The sequence below is a fragment of the Protopterus annectens genome, chromosome 3.part1 (genome assembly GCF_019279795.1).
Source record: "Protopterus annectens isolate FY-2018-M chromosome 3.part1, PAN1.0, whole genome shotgun sequence".
Classification (NCBI taxonomy): Eukaryota; Metazoa; Chordata; order Ceratodontiformes; family Protopteridae; genus Protopterus; species Protopterus annectens.
In genome coordinates, this window is record NC_056732.1 from 471,295,841 (window position 1) to 471,308,167 (window position 12,327).

General features: G+C 41.2%; 1 protein-coding gene across 1 annotated transcript in view; it reads left to right on the forward strand.

The window, feature by feature from the left end:
* SNTB1 (syntrophin beta 1) overlaps positions 1-12,327 on the forward strand; it is a 1,146,703-nt gene that overhangs the window by 519,303 nt on the left and 615,073 nt on the right. The window contains exon 5 of the mRNA XM_044066911.1: positions 2,528-2,544. Coding sequence (XP_043922846.1) covers positions 2,528-2,544 — 17 coding nt within the window. The remainder of the gene's footprint in view (positions 1-2,527; positions 2,545-12,327) is intronic.

Sequence of the window (12,327 nt, forward strand, 5' to 3'; positions counted from 1 at the left end):
GATTATGCTCCTGTCCTTTGATAGAAGAGAAGGCTTTTTTTCATGAATCTCTACTTCTTCAAGCACATTTAGTACATCAGGTTGCAGATAGTGACTGTTGTTCAGGGTTCTTGTGTTTACTGACTCTGTGTTTCTAGATGATCTCAGTGGCTGTGACGGATTCCTCTCATCATATTAGTGTCTGAGATCATCCACAATAGAGGGTACAACTTTCAGTACAAAGTACTGTCATATAGACTTAGCCATGGTGGCAAGATCCTTGCAAGGTAAAGAGTTTTCTTATTTTCCTTTACCTGGAAGACTGATATGTGGTAGCTGTATCAATGGACTTCTTTGTGTCCCTGGGATTGATAGTTCCATGGCTACAGTCTTTGAAAGTGAACATGAACTGCAAGAAATCTTTTCTGATCACATATTAGATTGCCTTCATTAGCATAAAATTGGACTTACTCAAGTGTCGGTGATTGCAGCCCAGAGAGAGAGCTTAGGAAGTCATAAACCTGGCAGCCTGCCTGAGTACACAGCAGAGGGTCCAAGCTTGGACTCCTATTTATTTTGGGCTTGATGTCTGTGCTATAGTCTTTACAGTGCCATTTGAATACCCAAGGATCCTTGCTTTGCTATGGACTGCGAGATGCCACTGGCTGCAGAGTAACCATTCAAACATGAGTTTTCTGATATTAAGCCCACTGGACCCAGGAGTGAAGGACAGTACCAATCTGTTAATGGATGCTTTTCTGTCAGAGTGAGGAGCTCACCTTGCTTCCTGAATGGTTGAAATGAATTAGCGAAACCAGGAGAAGAAACTCTGCCTCAATCATTTGGTGCTAAGTGCAGTGCTTATATCCATAAAGACATTGGGCAAAAACTGTATCTGTTGCATTCTAGTTCAGAATGGCATCTAGTCCATTGAAGTGCATCTAAACAAGTAAGGGGCATGCATGCATACCTCCTGTGCAGGGAGCTGGTGCATGGCTGGTGAGGTATAGTAGAAGTATCACTACATCAGCTGTTTGCTTCCTGTACAATGCAAATGTGCAGGTAAATTCTCCTTTGGTCTTATCTTGACATATGTCTGAAACAGATCTTCCAGAGGGGGGTACTCTGAAGCTTGATCTATTTACCACCTGAAAAAAATAATATTATTTGTTTCTTGTTATAGCAGGAGGGCTAGGGAGAGGATCCCCCCCCCAAGGCTCGGCTTCTCAATTCCCATATACCTTCTCGCCATTTTGTCTGATGCTTTGTTTCATCAAAAATTAGAGACCAAGGCTAATCTCCAAAAAGTATACAGTTTCAGACTTTTGGGTCACTAGAGAAAAAGGGGAATTGTTCTTGTTCCAGCCAAGATGGCCCCATTCATTGAGGCAACAGCCAGCACTATGGCAGGGCTTAACTCCTGTTGTAGATGTTTGATTACACCATGCCTTCCAGTGGGGTATCAGAAGTGATAATGGCAGCCAAGAAACCTTTCACATGACATTCATATTCTATTAAGTAGAACTGGTTCTCCATTTGGGTGAATTGATAGCAAATACCACCCTAGCCAGTTTGCAGGTAATTCTTATGTACTTCAGGCATCTGTATGATTTGGGCCTCAGTTATTCCACAAACAAGGTGAGTGTGCCAGTTATTTCTGCTCATTGTGGCCTTACAGCTGCTGTGTTGTGGCCCATCAACAGTTTATTAAAGGGGTTCTGCATCTCTCCTTCACGCTATGAAGTCACTACTTCATTAGCGCCAGGCTTGTTCATCCCTTGATTAAACCCACTGGTTTACCAATGTGAAAAGCCTTACTTGGAAAATGGTCTTCCTGTTGGTCATCACCTCTACTTTTAAGATATCAAAGCTGCAGGACCCCATACATAGAAAACATTGTGGTCTTTTGCAAGACTCAGGTTGCACTTTAGTAGACTCATGCTTCCTTCCAAAAAGTGTATTCTTATTTGACCTTAAAGCAGTCCCTTTAGCTCCTTGTTTTCTTTGAGAGGGTACCTACTCGGGTTCTGCCAGAGCTGGCTATTTGAGTGCAGGGAAGAAAAGAGCAGCTCTTAGTTCCTTTTCTCTAAAGCTGGAAGGGATGGACATTGTTAGTCACCCCATTTCAAAGTAGATTACCACATGCATTATTTTTGTTCTCTGCTGTTTCGCTGTGCATTGATGAATGCTGCAATCAAAGACCACTCTGTTGCTGGCTTGGCTGTTTCCAGCGCCTGCTTCAGTTATGTTTTCATTGCAGACATAGTTGCCACAGTTAGTTTGTCTTCAAATCGCACCTTTACTGAGTGCTTTTCTTCTTTTGGAAATCCTCAGATTCCTTCCACTTTGGTTGTTTACTGCTTCAGATGCAACCACCAATGATGGTCTTGTTAAATGCAACAGATATGTTCTCACTGTATCAGATGAGCTGCAATGTGGGCCCCACGTACTTACCCTTCCATCAACTGGAGTTCCCTGTCATTTGAGGTAATGCATACCTGTATATTACCTGTTAACAATGTAAGTGCCTAATCATTTTGTTTTGTAGAGATGAGAATTCTGCAGGTTCAGAGCACAGGGAAACTCTCTGTTGCAGATTCTGAGCTGATGGTGTGTGCCAACACAGGAAGCATGCCCTGGGCATGGAAGCTGACAAAAAAATATGAACTGGAAAAGACGAGAGAATGAAAAAATGTAAAATCACTTGGAAAGGTTCCTTTTAAATCAAATGAAATGGTCTAAATGTACCTATGTACCTATTAGTTTCCCAGTGAAACAGCTACTGTTAGTCATTTAAGCTTGCTTAGGTTGACTTGGCAGTTAACCCTTAAAAGACCTGCATTTATGATCTCTTTCTACAAAAAAAAAAAAAAAAAATAGGATATCAGTCTGGCCTGTTGGCACTGGGGAATGGTGTCTCCTTGTGATACTGGCAACCTGGAAGCTAAAGGACCAGGAGAGGAGGTAAGCTAATGAAGACAGATCCCAGCCACCTTGCCTATATCTGGAGGGGGTTGCAAAAAGCTGCTGTCAAAAAGAAGATGAAGAGTAGCAATACTATCACACAGTCATGTCAGCTCATTTGGAAAAGCAGACACCTATGCATCATGGTAGGGATTACCTATGGGTGCATGTTTACATCATTTCATGTCCCTCCCTTTGGGAAGGTATAAGGCATATAAAAAAATATCTGCAATTAGAAGTAGATGACATAAGATTTGGACATCTTGATCACTTAACACAAAAACTGTCGAAAGGTCTACCTGCTGCGACCCTCAGTTGGTAGTCCCTGCTGTGGAGATAAGATGGTCAGATTAAAAGGTAGTTGGAGAAGGAGAGGAACTAATAACCTGCAGTTAGTCATCCTGGGCAAGAAAAAAAATAACATTTAACCTAACTGTATGACTTTCTGTTACTGATGTACAAAGTACAGATGATGGTGTTACGTCAAATAGACTATTTTCACTAACAGATGAATTTTGCTGCCATTCTTAACTACTATTATGGAGAGCAGCTGAAAGAATAAATCATTCTGAGGGAAAAACATTCCTTCAGAGGTGCCCTAACATTCATAATTATTCAACAAATCTGTCTAGTGATTAGTAAAAGTAAAACAATCCTTGAGAGAGCGAGAGAAAGAGAAAGAAAGAAGCTGAACTTCTTGAATACTAGCAAACAATCCAGATCATCTTCATCTTTCGGCTTTTCCCAGTTAGGGGTTGCCACAGTGGATCACCTGTCCACTCATGATTGGCAGTGAAGGTTTATGGTGTCGAGTTGCCAGCCCAACCTTCCACAGAATGCACACACATGCACGGACTCACACCTAGGGCCAATTAAGAGTATCCAGTCCACCTACAGCATGTTTTTGGGATGTGGGAGGAAACCGGAGCACCCGGAGGAAACCCACACAACCACAGGGAGGACATGCAGACTCCATACAGAAGGCACCCCAGCCGAGGATCAAACTGGAGAACCTCTTGCTGTGAGGCAGCAAAGCTAACCGCTGCACTACCGTGGCCTCCCACTAACAGACAATGCAGATAGTAACCCTAAATGTAAGTTTCTTCTTAAAAGTGTGGATGACAGGCTTTCTGGTAGTTCCACTGGAGGCACTGATTTCTATACTTGCTCTACTGGCTACTTGTGTGGTAACATGGGTTTGCCTTCCATAAACAAACTGTTGTGGAAGCTAAGCTGTGATGATGGGCATAGGCACATATTCAAAACATCTCCAATCTAGGATGACAGCCGTACTGTAAGGATCCAGCTCTCACTTCCTAGGGGAATGAATGGCTCACAGGTTCCATTCAGGATATTTTATTTACTTATTCACCTTTAATTAAAGACCAGGCTTCTGGTATCAAACCCCTATAGTGAACTGCAGCCTAGCCCTGGTTTCCCTGAGATAAGATCACAATTCATATTATTATTGCTTCATTTATGCCACTGAGTCTTCTGAAGAACATTTCAGACTGAAAGCTTATTTAACTCTTGTATGCCTTCCCAACTCAAAAATTACATTTTTTTTTTTCATTAGGCATCATATGTTTTATATATTACACACACACACACACACACACACACACACACACACACACACACACACACACACACACACACACACCATCTACTATCCTTTGTTTTTACCATTATTATTAACAATATAGTAGAAAGTTTTAAAAAGGCTGAAGGCAAATATTAAAGGCTTCATTTATGTAATAAATGCATTTAACAACTGTCAACATTAGCCACTTGCTGGGAAATATTATCTGCAGCTGCCAACATGTTTTCTTACTGTGGCCAGGCAGGCGGACAGCTGGTGATCACAATCATAGCAGGCATCCAACATGTTTTCTTACTGTGGCCAGGCAGGAGGACAGCTGGTGATCACAATCACAGCAGGCATGTCTAGGCTTTGGAATCAGCCTCTTCCTGTTTTTTATAGGTAATGCAAGATCAAACAAATGCAGGAATCAGTCAGACATTCTGACTCCCTACCTCAGTAATTGAGAAACTGTACATCCATTCAGAACATTTTTTTTTTAAAAATCCAGTAAAATAGGTAACACATATTTAAATTACCCTTAGTCTGTAACCTAGAGAGAGAAATCCTAATTATGGCCAAAGTGAACAGAGAGCGATTAGTAGCTCAGGAGCTAGAAGAGGCAAGCCGGAGAGGGAGGGGTTGAATGGCTTATACTGGCTGCCCATCCTGGGATGTAGGGAGATGGTAGTACCACTCAGTAGACTGATCCTGTACATGTGGAGGCTTGCATGTTCACAATGGCAATATTACTGGGAAATGTGAGTTGGGTGATTCCAAGTTAGTGAAGGTAGCACTCAGGGGACATGTTTGTGGGGGAGCATGCACACTCCATGGACAGAGAGTAAGATGCCCCTGCATTGAAGTGGGGCTGCCCATGTCGGTCACCAGGGAGAGCAGTAAGGACCATTGAAGAGAAAACCCCAATGGCTATTGTGACTTCCCCACTCTGGGCCAGTAATCAAAAAGCCTGTTTCCTCACCACCGACACTAGAGAGGGATGATCACTTGGAATACAAATGGATGCACTCAGTGTTTCTAGATGCAAACCTCTCTGCATCAAGAACAATTTTCCTTAAGACCGCACAAGGAACACATTCAGCCTGGGGTGTGGGTGTGTCTCTCTGTGTCCCTCCAGGTCCCCAATAAGACTCCCCACTAGCACAGTTGTAGAGTTAGGTCCTCAGCCAAGTGTGCAAGCCAAGTCCTCCAGCACCGTCTCTGTGAAACCAGTTCTTCGTGTCCCTGCTCCAAGTAGCTGACACACACACACACACACACACACACACACACACACACACACACACACACACACACACACACACACACCCCTGGGAAAGGCTTGCACAGATTACCTGCTCTACCAGCTTTGCCCAGACTATAAGGTAGATTTTCTGCCACAAGTCAGTTACTAGAAGGCTCTTAAAAAGTGTATCCAAGTATACTGTGTAAAATTAATATAAATACAAATGGTAATGTTGACCAAACAGCAAGGCTTTCAGGAGTGGCCAGAGTTATCACCAAATAAATATATGCAAATACTCTCAAAACTTAAATATTTTCTAAAAGGACCAGCCATAATGAAAAGCTTAAATATATTTAATAATAAATAATAAAAGAACATGAAAATACTAAATATCTATTTACAGTAAACACCAGAGTTTCAATCACAGGAAATATTAAAATAACACAACTGGAAAGCTTCTCAGCGTTACATAAAAACAATACTTAACTATTCTCACTATATTTTCCTGACTATTCTAAAGAGTTACTATTTCCTGGTTCATTTACTAGAGCAAGGCAAGATTAAGCAGGTGAGGAATCCATCTAGGTCACGTTCCAAGAAACAGGCTGCTCAGTCTGACTGAGAGACTTCTCAATATAATATCTAAATATTATTTCTGGGATAGCTTACATAATGACATCACATCTGGTCATCTGACTCCATTCCTCTCAACCTCTTACGGTAAGACATCTGGACAAAGCCATAAATAAATGTGGGAGAAAGGCCCAAAAATAGGGACAATTTTTAAATATTGCTCTTATAAACTTAGAAAGTTGATGGAATAACAGATTTTGCATTAGCATGAATTTTCTGAAGGGTATGAAGTCTGAAACTTGTGTCTGTCATTATTTTCTAACTTTACTGTTTAATGATTGGCCACTAATTTGCCAGAAAACCACAGTTTTATGAAAAATAGATAAATATGAGGCAAAAATCAGGACATTCTGCAAAAATCTGTACAGTTCAGAGATATGTCTGTCTCTGTTTCCCACACCATCACCAACACTAGAGGCTGCCAGGATTTTAGCACCTATGTGTTACCATACACACAGAGCTTTGCTCAGATCTGCTGCATCTCCTGGAAGTCATAAAACAACTTTAACACTTCTACTCCACAGCTACTAAGCCAGGCTTCTCACAGACATTTCATCTCTGGCTGCAATCAGAACTGTAAAATACAGTCTTTATGGCCTAATTTAATTTCAGCTGTTTTCCAAAGTTAGCCGGGACTGAGCTTAACCTCTTCTCTTCCAGTATACTCTATTATAATATATACATTCAAACAGTTACAGTAATGCATGTACATTTCTTTTCTTTCCAGCAGGGCACACTGTTGATAGATTTTTTTAACACAAGCAACTTTACAAATACATTTTCAGCACAAGCATCTGTACAAATCAATTTGATATTAAAATAACATATAATTTTTTACTAAATTCCAGTTAGCTGTGCTGGCATATGTTACACATCCACTGCCCTACTCATCCTGGTATAGATGACAGTACCTCCTGTCATCACAGCTATGATCATGATGGCCTGCTCAATCATCTCTCTGTTATCAACAGAGTGAAGTAAGATCACTCCATGGTAAAGCCTCACGGTCAACAGGGGCAGGTCAGACTACATACACATCAAACCTGGAGCAGCAGGCCATGGTCCCATATGCTGGTGGTTTTTGTCTATCTGCTTTTTTGTTTTTCTTTTAGATAGATTGAGCTCATCCATGACCATGCCTGCTAAGTACTGTTGTTGCAACTATAGCTTTTACTGAAAGGATTAAATCCTTAATTGGCTGTTTTGTTGATTATACTTGATTAGCCATATATTCAGCTACTTGCTAGTTGGCAAATCTTCACACTTCCATTGTAGCTGAACACCTTATTTGGCTAACATTATCACACTTATAGTGCCTTTCTGAAAGCTATAGCCAACTACCTGACACCAGGATAAGTGAGGCAGGCAGTCCATTTTCAGCTGAGCTCAGCATGGCTTGTTTGCTTATTTATTTATTTTATTTTACATTTGTTGACTGGGTTAGTCCATCTGAACTGATGGCCCTTTTTCAGTGGAGGCCCAAGGGAGAAAAGGTCCAGATGTTAATACAGATAGTGAGAGTAGTAAAGGTATAAAAACATTTATAATATATAGTAAAAAAAACAAACCAACCAGCTGGTAAACGTAGACTGACCCACCAAACAAGCAAAAGTAGCAGCAAAACAGAGAAAGGCAACAGTTGTACAAAGTATAGCTCCAGACCACATAAAATATAACCAAGAACTTTAATACGATAAGCACTTTCACCACTGTCTGTGGCTTCCTCAGACCATACACAAATACAGAAGCACATAAAAAACATTTATAAAACACTCCTTGTGTAGCTCATTAACTTGGAGAATCACTCCCAATCAATCAGGTTGCATTAGACACACCCTCTCTTAAAAACATCATTCCCTTAATATGTATTGCAAGATACTACTTCTAAGCATATTTCTAAAACACATCTTTTAAAAACTTTTGTTCAGTTATCAAAGCATTCAAAAGCATCCCTAAATACTACATGTTTAAAAACTTTTCAAAACATTGCTTATATTAGCAGCATTCCAAATACTATATGTTTATATTCATAGGTTCATAGGTTGGTACTAGGCTATCAGCGCTAGGGCCTATACAAGCCTAGCCATAACAATTCCCTGGCTATTTCTTCCCACATTATTTACTTTCCTGGACCCCTGTCTAGCAGGGTGACTGACATGATCCCTGGGGTGAATTTCCTTTCTCCCATCCAATTGTCAAGGTTCCTCTTGAAGAGGTCCAAAGAGGCACTCTGCTTGACATGTATGGGCAATCTATTCCAGAGTCTGGGGAGTCTCTGGGTCAGGAACCTATCCCTCCAGCATGTTTTGTTTATTGTGATGACAAGGTTTAGATCCCTGGAGCATGTAGCTCTGAGGGATTGGGATTTCTTTAAGTGTAGCATGTCCAACAGCTCTGGGTTTGACATGGCCTTGTATGTTAAGCAGAGATCGCCTCTGAGTAGGCGATATGCGACAGAGTATAGCTGGAGTTTTTAAGGTGGTCAGCGTGGGGCATCTGCTTTAGGTCTCTGATTCTTTTAGTGAGGTATTTCTGAGGCCTTTCCAGTTGTTGCAGATGTCTTGAGAGGTACATACCAAATGGGGCATTGTATTCTATAATGGGTCTAATGAGGGATGAGTACAGTGGAACAATGACCTCTTTTTTCTGGATGAAAAGCCCTTTGTGATGAGGTGTGCCACATAGAAGGATTTCCTGACTGTTGTGGCGATGTGGTTATCGAAGGTGAGACCACTGTCCACCTGTGTCCCTAAGTCTCTTATCACACTTTCTGTGTTTAGTGTACTGCCACCTATATGGTAATTCATGGATACATGTTTTTTCCCAAAGGGGATAACAATACATTTCTTGGCATTGAGCTTGAGCCCATGGCTCTGGCACCAAGCATCTGTTTCTGTAAGGCCCTTTTGTAGAGTATCCACATCATTTGGGGAATCAATAATGGCCCCCAGTTTGCAGTCATCTGCAAACTTTGTTAGCCAGAGTCCCTTAGTGTTGACCTGTACTTCAGAGAAGTAGATGCCAAACAAGAGTGGCCCCAGGACTGAACCCTGAGGTACTCCACTTGTCACTTGTCTGGAGCTGGATTTGAAGTTGGCTAATTTTACAGTGTGGGTTCTATCAGTAAGCCATTTAGCAACCCATTGGATGACATAGGGATTAATGCCCAACTTAGTAAGTTTATCTATGATTCCAGAGTGGGGGGTGGTGTCAAAGGCCTTGGCAAGGTCTAGATAGGCTGTGTGGACCACCTTACCCTTGTCCATGGCTCTGGAGACTGATTCAAAGAAGTCAGTCAGGTTCAGGAGACAAGATCGGCTCTTCACAAACCCAAACTGGGTGGGGTCCAGTGTTTGAAGGTTGCCAATGTCTTTGTTTATAAGTTCCATGATAATACGCTCCATGGCCTTGCAGATAAGGCTTGTCAGACTGATGTGACGGTAATTTCCGGGATCCAAGGTGGATCCCCCCTTGTGGATTGGGATAACTGTAGCTCTGCGCCACTCAGTGGGCACGAAACCTGAGGTGAGGCTATGATTAAACATGACACTTAGGTGAGGTGCCAGTTCATATTGTAGTTCATGTAGTACACAGCCGGGATGTCATCTGGTCCCATGGATGCTGTATTCTTGGCTTTAGAGAGTGCGTTTTGTACCTGTGTGGCCATTATTACTGGAATTTGGCAATCTTCCGGTATTGAGATGGGCTATTTAGGGGGTGAGAGTGTAGTGAAGTTGGCACTGAATCGATCTGCCAGGATATTTGCAATATCCTTCGGATCAGTATATTTAATGCCATTCTGTTTTAGCTCAGAGCAGATCTGAGCATTGCCATTTAGATTCTTGACATAGTTATAGAATGCTTTGTGGTTGTCTTTGGAATCTTTGGCAATTTTATTTTCGTAACTAGCTTTGGAGGATTTTATGAAGCATCTCAATTTCTTATTGAGGCTAGTAAGGGAGTTTTTTGCATCCTGGGATTTTCCTCTTTTCTGCAAAAGTTTCTTCCTTTTGTTGTAAAGTTTGTTTATGGTAGGGGACCACCAGATTGGCTTCCTTTTTTTGGATGAGAGCATTTTGGTTCTATTTGGGATGGCACGATTCATGCATGAGTGGATGTGCTCGTACAGTGCCTTAGTGTATGATTCAGCAGTTGAACTTTCAGTTCCTGTCTGCATGGGTGTCATGAAGTTTGTCACTTCTGACTTGAGTAGCATGAAGTTGGCTTTGGAGAAGTTTTTTATGGTGGTTTCTTTACTGGGGGGTGGGGGTGGGATGTGGATGTTAAGGGTGATTAGCTTATGGTCAGACCTGACTAACGAGGGGGTGACCATAGGTATAGAGCATTGATTTCCCATGTTGGTAATGACCAGTTCTAGGATATTGAAGCCCCTGGTGGGACTATGGATTAGTTGATGCAGGGCATTGGAATTTATGAATTTCAAGAACCGTTGCGCAAAGGTGTTGGGACATGAATAGTTTTCCCAGTTAATGGCAGGGTAGTTAAAATCACCCAGTATTAGGGTGTTTGGTTCTATCTTAATATTTTCCAGTATGTTTAGAAAGGTATAGTGAGAATCTTGGGGTATAGTGGGGCATCTGTAGCAAGCTACAATTTGGATTGCAGACTTACCTATTGTTAGTTGCACTTGGAGAATTTCAGACACATTGTGTTGGCCAACTAGCCTGGTGGTGTGAATATCCTTGGTGAATATTGACACTCCTCCACCTTTAGTGTTTTGGTCCTGGTTTGGTGGCCGAAAAGTGTGGTAAGAGTTGTAGCCTGGTATTGCAGGGGTGCTCTCTGGAGCCTTGAACCAGGTCTCAGTTACTGCACAGATATCGATGTTCTCCATTTTTAGGAGTGCCTCGAGAGAGTGCATTTTGAGGTTTAGACTTCTAGCATTGAGTAGCATTACCTTCAGGTTTTGCATGCTTGTACCTGTTACGGTGGTGGTTTTGTCCATTGAAGTTTACCTAAAAGGCACTATAGGGGTGGCAAGAGCCTTAGCCAGTAACCTGAATCCCAGGGGTGACAGGTGCAGACCATCTCTGGCAAAGCATCGTGGTCTGTCAATCATGTCATCCCAGGCAGACAGATACTGGATCCCCTTTGAATGACACCATAAGCTTAGCCAATTGTTGAAGTCAATCATTTTATCCTTATATTGTGGTATCATTCTGGGCGAAGGCAGGATGCTACTCAGGGCTAGGGTCATACCTGCCTGGGCCACATGATCCGAGAGCTCTTCCATGTCTCTTTTCATGTAGTCCATTGAGCAAACATATTCGGCAAAAGCAGTATTAGATTCACGTGTCATCATATACTTTATAATCATATTATACAATAGTATGCTGCCTGCATTGCTAATATATATACTATTTCAAAAATGCATTTCAATATTGAATCAATCAAAACCTAACTTGTATTCATTGTTTTACTACTTTGACATACCAAACAAAACTCCAGTTTAAAATGCACATAATTTACCCATTCCACAGGTTCACGGCTAGTTTTAAATTTAAGATTCTTCACATAGCTTATTCCTTTGGTACGCTTATTCATCAGACATATCTTAGTCCAAATATAGTTATATTGTAACTTTGTTCTAATATCTTCCAATTCCCAGAAAAGTATATATATATATATATATATATATATATATATATATATATATATATATATATATATATATATACCTCTTGGCATGAAATTGCTTATGCACACAGGTCTGATTATCAAATTATGATTTAGTTGATTCTAAATTATTCATTAATAACAGGTATTCTATAAGAATTTATAATATTTGGCTTTTTCTTTATAATTAAATGAAAGAAGTATGAGAAAGCAACACAGGGTGTATGCCTAGTGTAATGACGTCATTGAGCATGCGCGAAGGCGAAATTATGACAATGAGCACACG